Genomic DNA, 22,539 nt, shown 5'->3' with positions numbered 1-22,539 from the left:
CTTCCCCCTCCATTTCAGGAAAATCGTTGGAAGGTAACGATAACCAGCAACTCCATAAATTTACTTGTGTCCTTGCTCCTTCCTCCATAGTGAGCAAAGGAAACTTGCAAAATCTGCTTCCATTCCATTAATAATAGATAATATGAGAGAAGAAAATGAATACCTTATAACTTCAGTCTTTTCCATGCCTCCGTCTGGAGTGTCTACAAGGAATCCTTTATATAGACCTTATTTTCCATCCATGCTGATTTAAGTGAAGCACACCTCCCAAGAAACTGTTAGTGTATAGCTTTATATACCTGTCAAAACTCCACCTGCTCTCCAAGTACTGTGAAGCTGGGGAGGTTTAGAGGTCCGAAGAAGCAGAATTTAACAGAGCTAGTGAAGGGGAAGTTGATCCTTTAAATCAAACATTTCAGTTTATCTCCAAAAGAAGGATATGTGCTGAGACTTAGTTTTGCCATCACAATGGCTATGAAGTATAAGAGAGGGCTCCATGAGTGGCAACTTAGTGACATGGAGTCCCTTTGTTGCCAAACGCCCAAATAATTGACTTGTCTACTCTAGTGGACTCTCCTATCCGTTGTGATACCAATGACATCCTTGTTACAGTGGCCGAAAGTGGCAGGGTGTGAAAAGAGGCAAGTTGTGGTAGATTGGGTAGGAACTTGGATCCTCCCACTGTTCATTATCTGCACCATCCCTGGAGTGTAAATATTTTCTCTCTTATTGTGGGAGTTAAGAGGAGGGGTAGTACTTCTGGTGGGGGGACACATTCTGCTCCTTCTAGGATAGTTTGTCACCCTTGGTCCCCACCCTGCACTTAGCTCTCACCTGTGGCTCCTAGAAGCTGTCAGCATATGATAGTAGCCACACCCTGCGAACGGCTTCGACTTGCCAGCTAAACTAGGTGAGGGTAGCTGTTGGGTCTCAAACCCTCAGTGCGGGTTGATATCTAGTCCTTGTGTGTACAATCCCCTGTACGCAGGAGAACTGTGACATACATCCAGTGGAGCTGTATGCATGCTGAGCAGAGTTAAGCAAGAAGCAAGGCTGTGTAGGTATGTGGCATCACGAAATTTATTAATTTACAACAAATCAAAACAACAAAACATGGCTGGTGTGAGCAGTGTCTCTCACACACGTCTTCTCTGTCCGAAAGCAGAGAACAAAGGGCAGAAAAACAAAAGCACACAGAACGGAAGTTCTCTTGTCTGAGTTTCCGCTCCCACACTTCAGCAGTATGGAATGTAAATAAGGATCACATGAACCAGCAATGAGAGAATGAAATACTGGCAGTCCTGGAGGAAGAAATCCTAAAGTAAAGTCCCTGAACACTGAAGCTGTATACTCAAAGCAGTGTATGCCTATTTAGAATCTTCAGAGATTTTGACATGGCAAGCCTTGAAACTATTTTTCTGCAGCAGTGCTACAATAGGTGTGTATAAGACGCAGGCTGGCTTTTTTTATGTATTCCATAAACAGAAGCTGCTGTCTTGTCAGTACAGTTTTGAAGCTACAACCATCTGTACTCCTTGGGGAAGCCCATATATGGTTGGGTGATATGGAACAAACCTCCCAACCTGGTTCTTAGAACAAATCTGTGAGAAGGTATTTACATCTTTTTTCAGTACATGGTTATTCATATCATAAATTAATAAAATATTTCAACAGCACTGGGCCTTCTAGGACCTGGCGTTGCAGAACAAATTCCTTTTGTATTATAGACAAAGGGAGAAGGGAGAAAAAGTAGCCTCTGCACACTTAAGGCAATCAGGCATTATTCAAGACTGATGATTGGCAGGTACAGAATAGGGTTGACTGATTTACATCTATGGTTTTTCTATGCTTCATCTTAACATTTCATACTTTATAAAGCTAAAACTTTCTCAGTTTAAGAGGGTATCATTTCCCCCCCACTCACTGGGGGTAAAATATTGAGGGATGATAAACTACAGATTGAAGGTGATTATTAATGAGCTGATTTATCTCTTTTGCTTCAAGAGACCTTGTAAAACCCAAAATTGCATATTGCAATATTCCATTTTTAATAAAAGTTATGAATGTCCCATTTTTGTTGGTGGTATTAATTTTTACATTTTGAGTCTTCCATTTAGCTTTATAGTGAATTTAATCATGGTGTTTTAATAGCTTTTCATATCATCACAGTCCTTTTAAATTTGCTTAGTTTTATGGAAAATGTGTTATTTTACTACATGTTATAAAATGGTGGGGAAAGAGTACACAGGTGGTATTCAGCTAAGTTTTACTCAGAGTAGACGTACCGTAGCTTAGTAATGTTAATTAAATTTAGCCGATCTATTCTGAGGAAAATATAGCTGAGTACCACCCCATGTGTGAACTAGTTTTGTTAAGAAAGAATAGTAAAAGAATATAAGAGGCTCACAAATATCTGAGAACATTACTGTGACAAACCATCTGTTTAAAATTATACCTTAGGTTAGATATTTCCTTCTCCATTCATTGCACGTCACAAGTGAAACCAGTTGTTTTAGAATTCAGATTTTCTTTCTTTAAAATAGAAACTTCAATTTATGCAGAAATACGCTGCAGTTACTGTTTGAGGAATATATTCAGAGGCCCTACATTCAACTGAATGCAGATTTTCATCTTTTAATTTTAAAAATGATGAAATCTAAGTTGCTACAGCCAACCAAATCTATAACTGTCTTTGTACCATGCTTGGGTATAAGATTTATAAAAAGGAGCATGTCCCCGGTGAGAAAGTTAGAAGACTATAGACTCAAAGGGAAGAAGCAAAGATAAGAGAGAAATATTTAATTTATTTAATAGTATCAGTTCTTAAAGTGGTCCATTAGAATATCATTGCATACACGCATACACACACACACACACACACACACACACACACACACGTATAATAAATCTATATGATTCTAATCCCCCTTGAGCATCAGGCCTCTTGATTGCAAGGAAGCTCAGATGTAATCTGAGTCTTAGACCGAAAAAGTTTCCTGAGCCGTGTCTTAAATGGTGTGGGACCAAATTACTTAAAGCCTGCGCCTATGAACTTGCCAGATAAGTGTAATTAGCTGCAGAGGGGCTTCTCATGGACTTGCCTGGAAGAGAATTTAGTTTGGTAGGTGCAATAGACAAGTGAGGCCTTTTCAGTGGTGGCCCCACAATTGTGAAACTTCCTCCATTGGCAAATACAACTGCCCCCCTCCTTGTTGTGGTTTAGGCAGTCATTGTAAACATCTTTCTTTCATTTTGTTTTTAACTGAGAATGTGATTTTACTTAGTGGCCTGTTTTACCGAGCAATCCAAGCCCCTCATATTCCAGGTTGTGGGGTGGGGCGGGGTGGTGATATTAGGTTGAGGTGTCCCTTTGTCCAGCTCTCCCAGCTTAGCCAACCTACCACCAGTGGCTGAATGAGTGGGGTGGTAGGAACCCTGCTGCTGGGATCTGCACTGGCAGGGCCAAGTAGAAAAGCTCCAAAAGGAGGTATTCCAAGGGTAAGGGGGTGGGGGGACTGAACCAGCTCAGGATCCGCTGGATCCCAAGCTGGTCTGACTACCAGTGTGCTATTGCATGGTGCCTGAGTCAGATCAATGGTCTGTCTAGTATTGTCTGTACTGGCTCTCCAGGGTTTCAGACTGGAAGAATTTACCAGCCCTATCTGGAGATGGCAGCTATGGAACCTGGAGAACTCTCTTTGCAAAGCAGATGCTCTGTTATTTAGCTACAGTCCTTCACCAAAGGAATCTGTAGAGTTGTATTTTGTTTCATCCATAGCATCGTCACCATCTTTCCTCTTCACCAGATTTCAAATGCTTGGATAGTTCAGGTTTCCCTCAGAAAGCCCGAGGGTCATTAGGGAATTTAACATGTTTCATATCCGTGTCATCTCTGCCTTGTCGCTCCAGAGCTTTAGAGCAGGTTTTAATACCTTGTGACCTTGTACACAAAGAGTTTAACTCTTGGACAAAATCTGCTTTCCTTTTTTCGTGTTACAGGAAGCTTAGCGGAGTACCCAGGGCATGTAAAGAAAGACTCACAATGAGGTATCTAGGGCAAACCAATTCCCTTTGGTCAGTGAAATGTCCATACACAAGAGTACATGCCGCATTCAGCACATGTGTGAAAAATTCTAGTCTGCCCATATGATTTTATCGGGTGGGATCCAGTATTGTTCTGTGAATGGAAGGAGCTCTTGTGAACAGAAGAAAAGTTGTGTTCACGCAGCTCCGTGAAGGAGATGAAGGGAAGCACTTATGGTTCATGCAGCTACAATGTTCAGGGAGAAACAGCCCATTAACTGTTAAAGTGATAATTTAAATATTAATGGGACAGTAGAGAACTAACTAGAATAGTAATCAGATTAAAATTCAGGTGTTAAGCAGGTACTTGTATTTAAACACTAGGCAAAGTATATGATAGTGAACAGCTGAAAAAGGAAGTTATTCGGGTTTTATTCAGCATAGCACTATGTCAGGTTCTTGTCTGTGCAAGGATTACCATTAGCACAGTGGGACGTTTGCCCCCTTTTCTTCCTCCCATTCCCCCTTAATTCTGTTCTAGGAGTTCACCCCAACCTCCAGAGCAGATATGGGGAGGATGCAAGCCATGGAGGACCACCAACGATGACTCCCTTGAATACCTTAATGATTGAGCAGAGATATAAGTGATCAGGCTGTCTTCAATGTATCCTGGGTCCAAGAGGTCAATTAATACAAGAACCTTCAACTTGGCCCAGTAATGTATGGGCAGCCTGTGCAAACTTTTAGCCTAGCTACAGCCTTTTGCACCATCTGGACCAAGAATAACCCCACATAGAGCACATTACAGTAATCAGGTCTTGAGGTTACCAGTGCATGAAACACTGTGACCAGGCTATCCCCATTCAAGAATAGCCATGGTTGTGGGAGCCACCAAAGGCATTCCTAGTCACAGAGACTACCGGAGCCTGAAGTGACAAGAGATGGATCCAGGAGCCCTTCCAAGCTATGAACCTTTTCTTTCAGAGAGAGTGCAACCCCACCAAGAACAGACAAATGCCCTATATCAAGTCAGTTTGGCAAATGATGATCTGCCCAACGTCACCTAGGCTAAGCAGGTTTCATTATCCTTCTTGCATACCACACCTTGTTGCATTCCTTAAGCTCAGGAGTTGGTGGGCTAATCCAAACAATGCTGCCCACCTGTTAATCACATGACAAAGGAAGACATTTATGAGCTCACTCTAAGTATGCTTCTGATTCTTCCCTTCTTCTTTTGCACACATTTCTTGAACCAAGCTGTAATTTGATACATTTTGAATATTGCACCATTTATTTTTTTTAAAAAATGCTGGTTTTGTACCAGCAGCTTGAAAGGAGGAATACGGAGTGAATGCGAAGTGTGCTCCTGATTCTTCCTTTTCCGTTTGGCCCCATAAGTTTACCTGTCCTGTGTCTGATATCATTTATTGTTAGTTGATTGCCAGGTAGGTGTGGTTTGGATCAAACTGTATCACAGACAAAATGGGGAGCCCTAATTAGACCCATAGACCAGAGGTTTCCCCGTTAGTAATTGAACTATAGGCTACAGGGATTGAACCAGGGATATTGTAAATGGAAGGGTAGAGTCTAGCAGTGAGCCTTGGCTCTTCCCCAGAATTATTATAGTTTTGCATGTAGAATTTGAGTTCTAAAACATAGGACTGGAAGGGAGGGCTAGTTAAATATACATACCACTTAAATGTTCAAAGACTAGGGTAAGGAAAATTAAAAGCTAGATGACAAGAATGCTACGTTGTGTGGGTGAATAGCTAATTTAATGGCACACTTGTGAAGATGCACAAATGCTCTTTCATGAATGAGACAGCTACTTCCAACAAGCACCCTTTCTGCTACACACACACACACACACACACTATTAGGCTAAAATTCCCAGATTTTTCCATGAAATTTTACTTCACATCTGGCACTGTCTATCTGAAAAGCCATAAATTGCTTTGCTGCTGTGCTTGCATTCTCAGCGCTGGCAGACACCTTGTTGTTATAAGTTCTAATAGTATTTCAGTTGCTCGCCAGACTAGCCAAAAGCCATTTCATGCTGTATTTTAAGTGTCTGTTTACTCAGTTGTTACAAATTGCCTATGGGACAGGAACTGCCTGTCACTTCCAGAGCAATTAGCATGTGAAGCCTTATCAGAAGAAATCCGTCAAGTTTGAACAGACACAAATAGCACATGGGAATCTCTAAGGAAATCAAAATGAGTATTTTGCAGCATATATTTACATGCTGCTGTTACTGCATTCAGTCATAACTTAAATGTTTCTGTATTCCTGTAGATGGATAGAATGATATAAATAGCCATCATTTTGGTACCCTTGTTCCGTACAGATTATACAGTACTGAGGAAAATATTTTGTGCTAATGCTTTTAAAAATACTATATTTTAAAAAATAATGATTTAGAAATGAATAGGACAGGATACTTGGTTGGTTCAGTTTATTTATTTATTTTTTTAAAATAGTGCAGTGTTGTGGTAGCAGAGGCAAAGGAAACCATTTATAAAATTTCAGTTAGGCCAACACTATTCACAAAGTGAATAATTCCAGATTTAATAATTCCAGATTGTCACATCGGATTTAGACTGATTTGCTCTAATCGACAGCATCGATGGCCACCCCAATTCTTTTTAAAAGAACACCCTTAAACTAAGCGTTTCCATGAGGAAGTTCTTGCAACGTTAATCCATATGGTGTGTGCACTTATCACCTCTTGCATCAGTCACCATGCGCTGAGTCACCATTACAGCAGATCTTGTTTTATCATCTCGATAAAAACTCTAAAACAGAAATGTGGATGAGAGGTGATAAAGCACAATGATCAGCGGTGACTCACTATGCTGCACATGGGGGATGCTCTCAGTGTGAACATGTAAATCCACTCCCTCAAGTATCTTGCGCTCTGTTTACTGTGGTGCCAATGCCATGGCTCAACTTTGCATTTCAGAAGCAGGATGTGACGACCTCCAAATGCCCTGCCTTGTCTCGGTTGTATTTCAGTGCAGTGTGTCCCAACACTGAAGGAGTACATGTGTGAAGAATAAAAAATGTCTATGTAGAACCAGGTGCATAGGCCCTACATAGCAATCACTCTCCATCCCAGTAGCAGGCCAGTTTCATTGGTAAGAGGCATGTGTTTGACCCTACTGATGTGGTCACAGATTTCAAAGGAGCTCCTCTGCCGCATGGCATTGTGCTATAGTAGAATAGTTCCCCTTTACGGCAGGGGAAACATGTGAAAGGTGCTTGTGAATTACCATATCTTGTTTTAGCACTGCTGAAAAGGTCCTAGATTCTTCCTTGTTTTCTGATGAGAAGTGTAGGGTCTGTGGAGAATAAATGAAGGCTTTAAAAAACAACCAAAAACCTCCCTGTGCATAGGAAAGTAGGAATGGCTGCTTACTGCTGCCTGCATTACAAAGAAACTAGTTAATTGTTTGGCAAGTGTAAATTAAAACAAAAAATAAATGCTAATTACTTTCTGGAAAATTTAAGCCTGCTGAGAAGTGTTACCTTGTTTACTCTGAGTATCCTCTTGACATCAGCATGGGGTTACTCATAATTAGATGCACATGTGTAAATACAATGATTAGATAGTCCCACATAAACATAATTATCATATCTTTTTTTATATAAAAAAACACGTCTTTGAAGAGGGTCTCTAGCCCTGTGGGGTTTTTGTTACTATAAAAGCCCAACAATCTACATGCCTTTATCTTATGTCGGCAAACAATGGAACATTAGAACATAATAGGCTCACACAAGTCACAGAGAGATGAATGGTGGTCGATCCTGCAGGAAATTATTGTGTTGGATTGAGCCCAGTATATTCGCAAATTGCATCACAACAGTTGAGGTCAATTACAATGATGACTCATTAGAGAGTATTAAAATAAGAGCACACTTTTTCACTATAATTAGTGTTCCTCGTATAAAGAGGCAACATCTTCTTGTTCTCTAATTTCCTGAGTCTATCCAGGGTGTTCAGGGTATTCGCTTTATATTCATGAGATTGTAGTAAATTAACCTAAACACTATTCTTGTTTTCCTTGTTGGATATTTTCCAAATATATTCTATAAATTTGGGAGTATTATATAATTAGTCATAATGCAGTTGATTACAACTTCATTTGCTATACAGGCTTGTTTTTCTCTTGCCCTCAAGCGTATATAAAACCAAATCTGTATATGAAGCCTATTTGGGCGGGGGGGGGGGAGGCGCGGAGAGGCCTTGAATAATGTTTATTTTGTCAATCCAAGAAGATGAGCTCACTAGAAGAATCAGATGGAGATTTTAACCACAGGGAACTGGGCACATTATCTCCAAATCATGCAAATTTCCAAGCAGTAAATAGATGCTGTCTAAACAGATGTCTGTATATATGCAAACAGTTTCCATTTGTGTATTTAGGGAAATGGTGGATGTTTTAGATGTTGGCTTTCAAAAGTGGGTGTGGTCTGTTGGGTTGGTCTCTGTAATTAATCCTGCACCTGTTCCATATTCTGGAACAGCACACTTTGCAGGTTGCAATGCGGAGAGCCTGCTTGCTCCATTAATAGTGCTTAAGTGGGGGGAAAGATACATTAGAACAGGGGTAGGCAACCTAAGTCCCATGGGCAGGATGCGGCTCAGTCGCCTTCTCAATCCGGCCCACTGGTGGTCTGGGAATTAGCATGTTTTTACATGAGTAGAATGTGTCCTTTTATTTAAAATGCATCTCTGGGTTATTTGTGGGGCATAGGAATTAGTTCATTTCCCCCCAAAAAATATAGTCCGGCCCACCAGATGGTCTGAGGGACGGTGGACTGGCCCACAGCTGAAAAAGGTTGCTGTCCCCTGCATCAGAACATCCCTTCACTGCCTGTTAGGCACACATTTCTCTGAGAATTATTGTAGCAAGACTCTGGAGCACCAGGGAACAAGGAAGGTGGATGAAGGAGTGATGATCAAACTGGAGAAAGAGACTCAACCAGTCATGAACAAACTGCAGCCATTTCTCATTGTGAGTGGGGGGGGGGGAGGGGCAGCTGTGCCTCATCCATTTCAGTAGAAAGTGCAGGTGTGGCAGGAGCTCAGCCATATCACAAATAGTGGGTCTGGCTGACTGTTGGGGTGAGAGGAGCAAAGAGCTGCAAGCTCTTGATTCAATAAAAGGTATCATCACAGTCTCTAGCAAGCCATTCCTTTTGTCCCTATACAAATGATTTAAGAACTTTCACCTATGTTTGGTTGCCTGTATTTTCTGAATCCTGTATGGAAAAGTACATGAATCTGACCTTTGAAGAGTTTGTAAGGAATCCATTTTAAACTTTCCAAATGTTTAATTTTCTTCTACGCTAGGGGAAGTAGAAAACTTTGGAAGGAACTTAAAAGGGCATATTTTAAAGGTCTAACAGCCTATATTCCCATGAATACTTTGCTGCATGTTTTGTGATTTCAAATCTCTGCTGGGGTTCTCTCACCAAAGACTACTTGAACCAAACCTTGATCTTGGGATCCAGGAAATTCTCATATTATATATGATGCATTTTCTTGCCCAGCCAGCACCTCTGGAAAGGGCATGCAGAGAGAGCTGGTTGGTGATTGTGAGATACTGAACTATGTTGGGCTTTTCTGATCTATGGCTCCTGTGTTCTTAAATGTCTTAAACCTTTAATTTTTTCAAGCACCTAAGCTAAGTTTTGATTATTTTTCGACTAGCTCAGAGTTGATTCACAAGGCCATAGGCCTCATAGAAACTGCTTCAAATGGCTGTGCATTTCTGTGATTCCATTATATCATCAAGATTATAGTTTTGCAGTATTTGTATAAAAAAATAATATTAATAGTCTTTCTCCCCTTTCCCTTTCAGAACTGATCTATGCCTGGATCTTCAATGAATACCCATCTTTTGTGCATCAGGATAATCGTCGTTTTGTTTCTCAGGAGACTGGAAATTTGTACATAGCTAAAGTGGAGAAATCTGATGTGGGGAATTACACTTGTGTAGTGACAAACACTGTAACTAACAACAGAGTGCTGGGACCTCCTACACCTTTAATCTTGAGAAATGATGGTAAGATTTCCTGTTAAGTGCTGAGTAGGTTTGGCTTCCTTGTAGGAAAAAGAGGTAATGGGTGCGTTTTTTACCAAAGAACAGGTACCACGGAGTCTTAGAAAGAAAGACCAATGGGATAATTTTGACCTAAGGGTTATTGTCATTGTTGTTCATTATTAAATTTGTTAGTCGTTTTATCTTGCCCAAAGCAACCCAAAGCGACTTGCTATTCTATATCACACCCAAGAAATGGAATACACTTGTAATATTCAAAAGCAAAGGGGTAATCACTTAAGACTAATGAGAGAGCAGGGAAGAAACCTCCTCTGTAGTAGCCATGTGGTGTCCTTGGACAATGGATGTTGGCGGCAGCAGCTCTAGCACTTCCTCTGGCATTGGCAAAGGAAAATGAACTAGAATAACAGTATAATATATACATTATTATTATTATTATTATTATTATTATTATTAAACAAGGGCCTCCGGCCGTGATAAGACATCACAAGGAAGTGGCAGAGAATCACTGTCTTCCCTTGCATTTCTGTAAAGCAAAGCATTTATTTCAAAGGAAGCAAGTCTTGGACTCATACCTGATGAAACCCTGGAAATAACGCTTTAATATAATGATTGCTTACGGTGGTGACTTTGAAGTCAGTTACCCATGAGCGCTTCTCTTAGGAATTCATGCTTTGCACCTACTCTGGCATGTTTACTGAAGTCATTCATGTAAAATGTACTTGAAATGTACTTGTAGTGTATTCTACTGTTTATTATAGATGTGCTGGGAAACACTGTTGAGTTCAACAGGGAAGATCAGCAACATTCATTTAAGCACAAGATGATCAGGTTTCCCTGAGGCTGAAGTGTTAGTATCGTTGAAGACAGGTTAAATTTGCATAAGGCTCGTCACAGAACAGCCTGAGACCTCAATTTATAATTTTCATATTCCAGCTCTCCCATTTCTGGTAGCTCACATGTTTAAATGCAATTTACACTTGACTATTCATACACTCCAGTGTATTGAGAGGCCAACTGGCAAGGCCCCGGTCTTTCAATAGCGAATTGCAGTTTGCATTTGTTGCAGTGAAATGCAAACTGCACGGCATGCATGTTCTAACAGGCTGACAGGAACATCTGGATCCTCTTTTTAAAAAAATTGAGTTTGACATGTCCAGTACATCTCAATATATATGACAGATTATTTTCATTAGAGCATTTCATCATTAAATTAGCACACTAAGAGGCAAATTCATCAACGTTTAATGTCCCAATTACATGAATAAGTGTTACAAAAAGAAATTTCATAATGTTCCTCTCTCATTTAATGTAAAATATACTGAACTGTGTAATTCATCACTTTGGTGCTAGTCATGCAGTTTAGAACTATTTCCGTTATAATAGGTCTAGGAACAAAGGCACATGAGGTATTTATTGATGAAAATACACCATTCTATGGCAGAAGAAATCTTTTCCCATCCCTGTCTTCCACAGACAACACAAGTATTTGGAAACTTTTAAAGTATCAAAAGATGTAATTATTTTGCTTTGGTCCAGAAGGAGGTAGATGTCATTTTATTACCCAGAGAACAAGGACTAGACTGCATATTATATTAAATGCCCAATCTGTCCTTCTGTATGTTTTTCCCCTTTAAAAATAGCAGTTATATGTGTGTGTGATCATGATTAGAGGCATCTTCCACATCGTGGTCCTAATGAAAAATTGCACTACGAAGCTATGATGTAGCAATGCAGAGAAGCTGCCATTGGTGGCAATGACAGCTTTTGTCCCATGTCAAATAACAGCTTGGAACTTATAATTTAGCCATACCTTGGGTTACATACCCTTCAGGTTACAGATGCTTCAGGTTACAGACGCTTCAGGATACAGATGCTTCAGGTTACAGACTCTGCCAACCCAGAAATAGTACCTCAGGTTAAGAACTTTGCTTCAGGATGAGAACAGAAATCGTTCTCTGGCGGCGCAGCGGCAGCAGCAGGAGGCCCTATTAGCTAAAGTGGTGATTCAGGTTAAGAACAGTTTCAGGTTAAGAACGGACCTCCAGAACGAATCAAGTACTTAACCCGAGGTACCACTGTACAATGTTGGCATAAGAGTTTGTAGGGATTTTGGATAGATAGGATGATATTTTGGTATTCAATTAAGTTTTACTTGGATTACATCTATTAAAATTAATGACCCTGACTAGTCAAACTTATTAATTTCAGTAGGTCTTCTCTGAACAAAACTTACTTGAAAGCCACCCCTAGTTATTTTCCTCAAGGATATTGGAAAAGTAGCTACTTGGCATCTAGAAGAAGCAGTGGAAAGCTGTGTAAAACGCCAATAGCTCTGTTAAATGTGTGCCCCCTCTTCTCACCTGTTCCCACCTCAGCCTTTGTGCAAGGCATGACATCTACAAACTGTTGTGCACTCTAAGTTGCCTCTCAAGGCCCCTAAAATATAAATCTTCAGATGTTACTGTCAAAATTCAGGGCCGGTCAGAGGTATGTGCCTATCTCTCCAGGCACCGGCTGAATTCCTTTGACCTCCCTCCGGCGACTCCCGAAGGAAAAACACACGAGGTCCGTTCCGGCGATTTTCCTCAGGCTGTGAGAAAAACACACCAAACTGCTTCTCCTCCTCCCTGCTCTCCAGCATATCCCCAGGGAGGGGAATCAGACACAGACAGAAATGTATCTACATGTTTTATTCCTGTCTTCAGCAGTCATATAGAGAAAACATGTCCGCTCTCTTCAACAAACAGAGAGAAACTTCAAACTCCACCTATGTACATCCTGTACAGGTCATATGACACACACTGAGCTAACATCCGGTGCTCAGTACAGAATGGACTGCCCCTTTGTTTCCATGGCAACAGTCACACACATCCTGTCTGGCTTTGCAGCCACAAGCAGCTGACTGAGCAGCTGGTGCCTTTGCTTGCTGCAGCATTGCTGCTTTAGAATAACATACTCCCCCTAAAGCATCAATGCGTGCTGCGAGCAAAGCGTCATCCAGAGAAGAAAACAAACAGTTGTTATACTTATAACACTCCCCTGTTGTTTCAGTTCCACCCTTGGAACTACCCGCCACTGGTTTTACCAATGTACCTCTCTGGTTGTGTGACTTCCAAGGAATGAGTGCTTCTGCATTACCTTGGTTAGCAACTCTCTGTTGTGCCTTTGTCTCTGACTCAGACACAGCTTCAATTTGACCTTGGTCGTTTACAACAGCAACACATGCAATAGCTTGGTTGGCAAACTCTTTTGAATACCTCTTGGGTGGTACACCCTTCGTTGCTCTCTCAGACCTACGTAAGAGGTGCTGCTCTTCTCTGCTTTCTGGTTCAGCCTCTGAACTCTCTGAAGAACCAGTACTAAGCTTAATCAGTGGTTCATCCTCCTCTTCTGAGGGTCTAGTCATTGTGTGAGATTTCCTCTCAATGACTGTGACAACTGAGCTGTCTGAGCTATCGCTGTCATCATCAGTACTACTGAACTCAATAAGATCAAACTCATCATCATCATCATCAGAATCATCATCATCACCTGTGGGAAATGTGTGAACAATCACTCGCTCCTGTTCAGGAGCACTCTCTAGAAATTTTGTGAGAATCGCCTTACCAGATTCAGACAAAATTACTCTGTAGAGACCCTTTTCATAACCCACAAAAATGCCTCTGGCATTCTTTACTCCACCTGGAGCTTCTGTCCTCACATGAGACCCAAAAACCTTGAAATGGGCAACAGAAGGTTTTCTGTGGAACAGTTTCTCAAAAGGAGAACTTCCCAATTCGTTTGAAAACTTTCTCAACCACGTGTAACAATATGACATTAGCGACTCAGCCCAGTACTCATGTGGCAGATGTGAACTAAGCAATTGCGCTTCCATTCCCTTTTGCAATTCTTTGTTCACCCTAACACAGACACATCTGTTCCAAGCTTCTTCGGAAGCTGCAATTTTGTGTCTTATCCCTTTCTTCTTCAGGAACCTCTGGAAATCCTGTAAGAGAAAAATTGGCTTCTCATCTGTGCAAAGACAATCTATGTCAGCATCATGCATATTTTTAACTTTGTCACAAAACTCTTTAAACCTTTCTAAGGCTTCTTTCGGTCTCTCCAAAAGATAAATCCAGACAAAACCTGTGAAAGAATCAACACATATTAGGTAATACTTTGCATTGCCTCTAGACGGTGCTAAAGGACCAATCACATCAGCATACACCCGCTGAAACGCCTTGTCAACCCTCGAGGTGACCTGCTTGGCGTTCTTTTCAGCTACACCTGCAAAAGAAATCATGTTAGAATCACAAGAATTACATTCCATGTAATCACTTTGATCAAAAGTCAACAAATACAGTCCATCTTTCTCTTTGGCAGAAAGATACAACTCTCCATCTTTGTAGATCTCGCAGTGTTGATCATCATAGGACAGTTTTAGTCCCTTCTTGGCAATCTGCGAAACGCTGAGCAGATTGTACTTCAACTCTGGAACCAAATGAACATTGTTTATAGTCAAGTTTAGACTTTTAAGATACACAGTCCCAATTCCGGTGGCTTCCAGCTCTTGACCGTTGGCTTGTTGTACAACGAAGCTTTGCTTCTTAAATGACGAAAACAAATCCCTGCGATGGGTCATGTGAACCGTCGCTCCCGTGTCTAAAATGAAAGAATTCCCCACTTGTGGTGTGGCTTTTAGGGACATCAAAGCCTTTGCAGGCTTCGCCTGTGACTTGGCATGACTTCTGCCTGACGCCTCAGACTTCGTGGAGCTTCCCTTGGCTCCTTTGTTCTGACGTGGCTTCCTGCAGTTCCGCTGAAGATGCCCAGTCTGTCCACAATTGTGGCATCGGACAACGTTCAAAGCTACGGCGTCTCCTCCAGTAGCTACAGCAGTGGGGGTGTCAGAACTCCGTTCTTGTCTCCCCCTGTCCTTGACTTCCAGGGCGGCAAGTCTGTCATGTTCGTTCAGGACCACGGCAAAGACCCTGTCCGACGTTAGATCTTGCGCTGGGAGAGACCCCAGCTGACTGGCAACCGTTTTGTAAGTCTGATTCAGGCTGTTGATCACCATGAAGCAAAACACTTCCTCCTGCAGACGGAAATTGCGTTCCACCATCTGTTGACGCAGAAATTTCATTTCCGTCAGGTGCGCTTGAACATCTCCATCAGGCGCAAGCCTCAGGTTAGTCAGCTTTTCAAAATACAGCAACGCTGAAGAACCTGCATCTCTCTGATGTGTCCTTCTCAGCGTGTCCCAAACATCTTTCGCGTGCTCTAAATCTTGTATATGAACAAGCTGAGAGTCTGACACGCACAGAATTATAGCAGTTCTGGCCTTCATATCCTGTGATTCCCAAACAGGCGTTGGTGCTGCAGGGATGGGGTTCTCAATCACCCTAAACAGTCTCTGATTCTGCAGCAAAGCCTTCATCTTAATAGACCAAGATGCATAATTGTCACTGGTCAAGAGGGTTGGAGAAGGCAGACTTCCCTTCTTGACATCCATTTTGAGTCCTTGCATTGACTCTCAAACACAAGCCTCTAAAATCCAATAGCTGGCTTGTTTACACTCTGTGCACCTGGCAGCATTAACACTGGCCGCTTGGAAAGTCCCTTTCCAACAGTTCCTTTGTAAAGCCTAGTCAAAACACGACTTCCAGCCCTTATCTTGAAACTGGCCTGCGTTGCTAAGCAACCACATTCCTTTCCTTGGACAGGAAAAACCACAGGAATGTTTGGAATGCAGACTCTTCTCTCTCGGAGCTGTTTTTCCCAAACGTTGCTCCCATGAAGCAGAGAATTAATCAATCTGCATTCACACTTTTAAGCCCAAAAATCTCATACCTGGGCTCCGTAGCTTGGCTTTCAGCTTCTTCTGGTCAGCTTCTAGCTGCAGAGAATCAGCCTCCATCTCAGGCTTCAATGGATCGTAGCAACCGTCAACTGCTACCATTGTCAAAATTCAGGGCCGGTCAGAGGTATGTGCCTATCTCTCCAGGCACCGGCTGAATTCCTTTGACCTCCCTCCGGCGACTCCCGAAGGAAAAACACACGAGGTCCGTTCCGGCGATTTTCCTCAGGCTGTGAGAAAAACACACCAAACTGCTTCTCCTCCTCCCTGCTCTCCAGTATATCCCCAGGGAGGGGAATCAGACACAGACAGAAATGTATCTACATGTTTTATTCCTGTCTTCAGCAGTCATATAGAGAAAACATGTCCGCTCTCTTCAACAAACAGAGAGAAACTTCAAACTCCACCTATGTACATCCTGTACAGGTCATATGACACACACTGAGCTAACATCCGGTGCTCAGTACAGAATGGACTGCCCCTTTGTTTCCATGGCAACAGTCACACACATCCTGTCTGGCTTTGCAGCCACAAGCAGCTGACTGAGCAGCTGGTGCCTTTGCTTGCTGCAGCATTGCTGCTTTAGAATAACAGTTACTTTAGAGCTTCCTGAAAGCAATAGTTTATTCTCTTGTTTCCTTAAATTGGGCTGTTTCTTTATATTGTATGGCACAATCAGAAAATGTTCCTTAACCCATTGGTCAAGCATTTTCAATACCAGGTAGCATTTTCTCTGCAGGGAATATAAATGGGGGCAGCCAAGCAATGGTAAAAGTAGACTTTGTTCCCTGGATCAATATAAGGCCAGTTTGTAACTCCTCTATAGAGATGGTATTTATTTCATTGTTACGAGAAGTATATAAAAGGCAATCTGTGTGGTATAAACTTTTTTCTTTCTTTTTTTTTAAAAAAATACTCCATGCACTTGTCTTTCCTAGCAAGAATTGTCTTTATGTTTGGACTTCACTTTTACAATCTGCCCCTTATACTTCCAGACACTCCTCAATTAGTCCATAAACACCTCCCTATAGTAATCAATAGAGTTGGGTTTTTTGTTTGTTTTTAAAGCGGGGACATAGATTTTAAGGAGCACTTTCTGATTGTGCTAACAGTGCCTCACTCTTACCTGGTTTAAAGTTCAGTTTACTGGCTTGCATCCTGCCATACAACAGCCTAGCACATCCACTGCTGCACCTGTGTTAGTGCTGACCTTTAAAGTCCTAAATGGCTTTGGCCCTGTATACCTGAAGGAGCGGCTCCATACCCATCGTTCAGCCCAGACACTGAGATCCAGTTCTGAGGACCTTCTGTAGTTCTCTCATTGCAAAAAGTGAGGTTACAGGGACCTAGGCAGAGGGCCTTCTGGGTAGTCACCCCCACCCTGTGGAATGCTCTCCCATCAGATATCAAGGAAATAAACAGCTATCTGACTTTCAAGAGGCATCTGTTTAGGGAAGTTTTTAATGTTTGATGCTTTGCTGTGGTTTTGTAATTTGTTGGAAGCCTCCCAGAGTGGCTGCAGCAACCCAATCAGATGGGTGGCATAACAACAACAACAACAACAACAACAACAACAACAACAACAACAACAACAACAATAATATACAACACTCACCTCACTGGCACATCCCCTCCCTGCTTGTTTTTATCAGTCATGAGAGTCAAGAGCCTTACTACCGGTAATTCAAATTCATCGAACTCAACAGGTCTAGATGGTGTTCTGGAGACCTCTGGAAAGTCATTTGCAATAACAGTGGTTATTAACAATTTTATCCACAAAATGCTTTGCAAACAGGCCAATATCTAGATGAAGCTGCTGGGGGTGGCCATTAGGATATTTTCTGTTACACTAAAATTGAGAGAGATTGGCAGTTTTCTTTTCAGCCTCTTTCCTAATGATATCCCAACATGGGATTTAACTTTTTCACAGATTACTAGGTCAACATCTTCATTGAAATACTCACAACTCCAAGGTCTCATTCCTGGTCACACGCTTCAGACCCCTGAACATATATGTGCAATTATTTTTTTGCCCTAGTGCGCATGACTTTAGGCTTGCTTGCACTGAATTTGCATTTCACTATTTACTGTCCATTTGCCCAGTTTGTACAGATCATTGAGGTCTCACCATTCACATTCTCACAGCACTCACATACCATGATGAATTCTGCTGTGTGGATAGGAGGGGAGAATAGACAAGTACGCAGACTGCAGTGTATAATCTGATCTCTTGCTCTCTTTTTTATTTTTTGTAGATTTCCACAAACATGTGGCCTGTTTGTTAGCACTCTCTCTGCAGGCTCCTAGAGTCTAAGTCTGTGTTGGGCTATCACATGTTTTGCTTGCAGCACTGGTTTGGCGCTTTTTCCCCCTTGCTTTTTTTTTTTTTTGGTACTTTGAAATGATGAATGCTGAAAAGCTTGGAGAAACATATGCTGCCTTTGGAAAGCATGTTGAAAGAAACAGGATACTGACAGTGACTGGTGTTCCCTGGCTGTTTAGAATGCAATCCATACAAGTATCCTTAGCATAGTTTGTTTAGATGACTGATTTTATGTGGCAGCTGCACTTTATATCGTACAGAAGGAGTGTCTTTGAAGCTAAGTGAATGGGGGGAAAGGCAACCTGTTATTGTGTTGAAGCAGTATAGACAGCAAAAGTAGCATGCATATCAACATCAACCCACATTCTTTCTGAGAAAGCTGTGTTTATAATAAAAGCATTTCCTTATCTGGATGTTTGAGAGAAAAGGGGTCTCTCTATATTGTACTTTATATATCAGAGTTGTAGGAAATCTATTTAGCAATTATGACAGTTCTAAAACTTAGGAGCAGTCTCCCCTAGTGCAGCACAGCAGAGGCGGATTTAGAGAAGTACAACTGGTTTGGTCGCACTGGGCACAGAGCCTTCAGGGCACCACAACTATGATGCATAATGGAAGGCGAGAGGCAGGGGTCCACTGAATTTTGGCATCGCATAGGGCATCACTGAAATTGAAGACCCCAAGGTCCACCACTAAACACAGGATACTTGATACGAATTACTCAAGGTTCCAGGAAAAGAAGGGATCCTGAGGCAGGTGAAATCTTCCTTCCTCAACCAGCGAAGGCCTAGATACATTGGCTGCCCCGTGGTATGAAACCTATGGCTGCATAGATTTTGTGCACTCATTTTTAGTTATGCACATGCAGATAGCATACATAAACAATCCCAACCATGTTTGGGAAGAAGGAAGCTCAGGAGAAGCTGGTGCTCCCCACCCCCGCTCATGTTCTGTGTATTATTTTAGGAGGGGATCAGGGATTCCCTATTTCCTTTCCATACCCAACTAAAGATTGCCTACAGATATAGTCTATAGATACAGTCATACCTCGGGTTGAATGCGCCTTGGGTTGAGCGCGTTCAAGTTGCGCTCTGCAGCAACCCAGAAGTAATGGAGCGCGTTACTTCTGGGTTTCTCCGCTTGCGCATGCGCAGACGCTCAAAATGACGTCATGCGCAGAAGCGGCGAAAAGCAACGCGTGCGGGCGCAGACATGCCGTCACTAGTTACGTTTGCTTCTAGATGCAAATGGGGATCCAGAATGGATCCCGTTCGTATCTGGAGGTACCACTGTATGGCCTACGGATCATTGTGTGCAGCAGCAGGAGTCTACGCACAACAGTTAATGAGAATCTCCAAATGCTTACTTGGAAAATGTATCATTTGAGGTTATGAGAGGAGGCTACAAGGTACAGCAAATTCTTCTCTTCCCCATTCATTATGCCCCATGCCTTTTCTCCTTCAAATCCTTTAACCTGCTTGTTTCATGTCACTCTCTCACCTGTTACTAGCTGGATGCTTCTGTTCTCTCCATGATTCCTCCTTGCCTGGGGAATCATGCCATTGTCTGATCAGCTGAGCATCTAGCTTGCTATTGTTATCAATAGTCAATCACGGTGGTAGCAGCAGTAGGAATTTGTTGGCGCCATCACCATCATCATTATTGGAGAAGTACTGGCAGTAGAACAAGAATAAAACTACAAGCCATGTAATAGCGCCTTTGGGATTCAGTGTGGAGTGCTCTCTTTTCTATGCACACAGCAAGGAAGGGACACTAAGAACAGCTATAAGTACCTGAATGTGGGACCATGATTCAGTATATAAAAGCAAAGTAAAGCATTGTGAAATTAGATATACCCAAATAAGCACAGTGCATGAGAGTTGCGACTTCTGCAGCCCAGTTTCTTACTAACACCCATCTGTGAAACTGTCAGCCCTCTCTGTGTGTTTCTGCCACTTTTAGTTCTCCCGGTTCTTCAGCTGTAGGACTATTGCCTCCTGCAAACTTGACTTGGTATTTCATTTCAACAGCAGGAGAGCAATCCACCGATATTACCTCTACTGTCATTAGTTTCCATTGATGAAACATCAACTTGCCACCTGGACTATGAGCCTGTCATCCAGCAAAGAGAGGGCAATTAGGCAAAACCTGTAGCAGCACATTGTCTAAGTAGCGGACCGTATCCCAAGGCACAAGTAACCAGAGGCTATCCAGCTGACCACTGAACAACATTCCCAAAGGTGGTCATTCTGAATCTAATTCACATGCAGCTCTTACTTTCTTTTAGCTACAGGCTTCCCTAACTTCTACTGTGCATAAATATTTAGTCTTATTGAAGCTGGGCAAGAATGAATGTTCAGAAAGAAGGATTGGATTATGATACCATATATATTTATGTTTTTGACTGTATTTAATGGTTTATGGAAGCTACTCGGTTTGTAAGAAAAGTGTTGATTTAGTATAAACAGAATGACTTTTTATGTGCATTATTTAATATGATTTTTTTAAAAAATAACACTTACTTGATGTAATGGTTGAATTACTAACACAGTAAAATTTAAGCAAACTACACAACCGCTGTAGCACCTTAGAGGATATTGCACCCTAAAAGTTAATAGGAGCTTTGGTTAGCTGGCAGTGCTTTATCAAGAGTTGTTTGCTCTGCATTACTTTCTCCAAAAGGCATTGATTGTACTTTATTAGCACTTTCCTTTCACAAGAAGAATGCAGAAAAATGAAAAAGCAAACAGCCATGATGAGATGTAATCTTAGGCAGATGGCTGAGAGCTGCAAAACAAATTTTCCTCTGGAAGTAAATAGGGAAAAGGAGCCTCACGGTGTGTGGCTGTTGGAGGCGAGTGTCCTGTTTGAAATGAACAGATTAATTGGGCACGTAATGATGTACAAAACTGCCCTGGGTTAACTCAGGCATACTTGGGGATGTGTAATGCAGAATTCAAGCCAATTTAGCATCCATTATATGTTCACAGGAGTGATGGGCGAATATGAGCCGAAAATAGAAGTGCAGTTCCCAGAAATGGTTCCATCTGCAAAAGGAACAACCGTGAGACTGGAATGCTTTGCGTTGGGGAAGTAAGTTTTCGCCATTCACTCATTCTGCTGTACTAAAACAGTTTGCAGGTTGTTAGGGCAAAATCAAGTAAATTGTGGGTTTTCTGCTTCGCACAACCTCCCTTAACTGTGATGTTGTCTCTCTTGGCTTACAGCGCTCATTCATGCCCTTCTCAGTTTGACCAGCCATGCTCTGTGGACTTTTCATTTTGTTTTGCTATGCAAATACACATGTACATTGTTACTTTGAATTATAATCACTTGGACAGCTACTGATGAAGTTTGGTGCATGAATCTGATGCACCTCGGAACAACCCCACTCCCCCACCAGCAGGGGTGGGGACCTTAATGTATCAGTTGATAATACCTACTTTGGCTGCAGCTGCTTAGAATACAAAAAATTGATGTCATTGTGAGTTAGTGGAAAGTCAACATGTTATAGCAGTTAAAAAGGAAAATTCAATGTTGGAAATAGTGAGGAAGGTATTTAATATAAAGGAAGTATCATAATGCCATTATACCAACCTGTAGTATAGATTTGGACCACAGGGGACAATTCTGGTAAATTGATCTGTGACTCCCAAGTTATCCACTGGTGTGAATAAACTGTGCAGGCTATTACCTTTAAACCTTGTGAAATTCTAGATACAGCAAACTGGCTGCTGAACAAGATGCGGTGGACAGATCTTTGTGTTGATCCAGCAAGGCTACTCATATAAATGCATGCAGTAATCACTCATCTTATTGGGGGGGGGGGTTCCAATGGTAACATGTATACCCAAAAATTGTGTATGGTCAAACCCTTGGAGCTGCCCTGTGGCCAGCAGGTTGTGGGGAGAGAGAGCATCCTCAGCACTCTCAAGAGCCAGCATGCTGAGTTGGCCTTGCCCTGTAAGTAAGGTAGAGAGTTTTGCATGATTGGTCCATTTGGGTTATCCAGTGGGAAAAGGGCTTTTAAACTCACCACCTGACTTGGGACAAGAGCGGGCAGAGGCCTGCTTGTTTGGATGCTTCTGTGAGATCTTGCAGAGACTTGAATTGTCCCACAAGATCTTGCAAGGGCATTCCTTGGGCTTCCAGAGCTTCTGTGCCAAGTGAGCCTTTTCTGAAGTTCCCGTAATTAGGTTGGGCAGCTCTGAAAACACTGGGCCCCTCTTATATCACAGGTATTATAACTAGTTATTGTTAGAATTCCTGCTCCATGATTGCAGTCA

General features: G+C 41.9%; 1 protein-coding gene and 1 long non-coding RNA gene across 13 annotated transcripts in view; one reads left to right on the top strand and one right to left on the bottom strand.

Annotated features, from left to right (window-relative positions):
- Positions 1-22,539, top strand: part of LOC307206094 (contactin-4) — a 532,821-nt gene that overhangs the window by 385,654 nt on the left and 124,628 nt on the right. For all 11 annotated transcript variants that reach the window (XM_079958879.1, XM_079958886.1, XM_079958885.1 and 8 more), the window contains 2 exons: positions 9,891-10,094; positions 21,244-21,346. In XM_079958879.1, coding sequence (XP_079815005.1) covers positions 9,891-10,094; positions 21,244-21,346 — 307 coding nt within the window. The remainder of the gene's footprint in view (positions 1-9,890; positions 10,095-21,243; positions 21,347-22,539) is intronic.
- On the bottom strand, positions 6,638-21,958 carry LOC307209240. Of its 2 annotated transcripts, XR_013835463.1 has the most exons (4): positions 21,851-21,958; positions 19,754-20,001; positions 17,546-17,660; positions 6,638-7,364 (listed from the first exon to the last, which is right to left on the bottom strand). It is a non-coding gene; the product is annotated as an uncharacterized lncRNA (long non-coding RNA). The 2 variants fall into 2 exon arrangements; XR_013835464.1 differs by lacking the exon at positions 21,851-21,958 and having other exon boundaries at positions 19,754-20,511.

This window comes from Podarcis cretensis, assembly GCF_951804945.1.
Source record: "Podarcis cretensis genome assembly, chromosome: 2".
Taxonomy (NCBI): Eukaryota; Metazoa; Chordata; class Lepidosauria; order Squamata; family Lacertidae; genus Podarcis; species Podarcis cretensis.
Note: the sequence above shows the minus strand (reverse complement) of the source record. Positions and strands in the feature narration are given on the sequence as shown.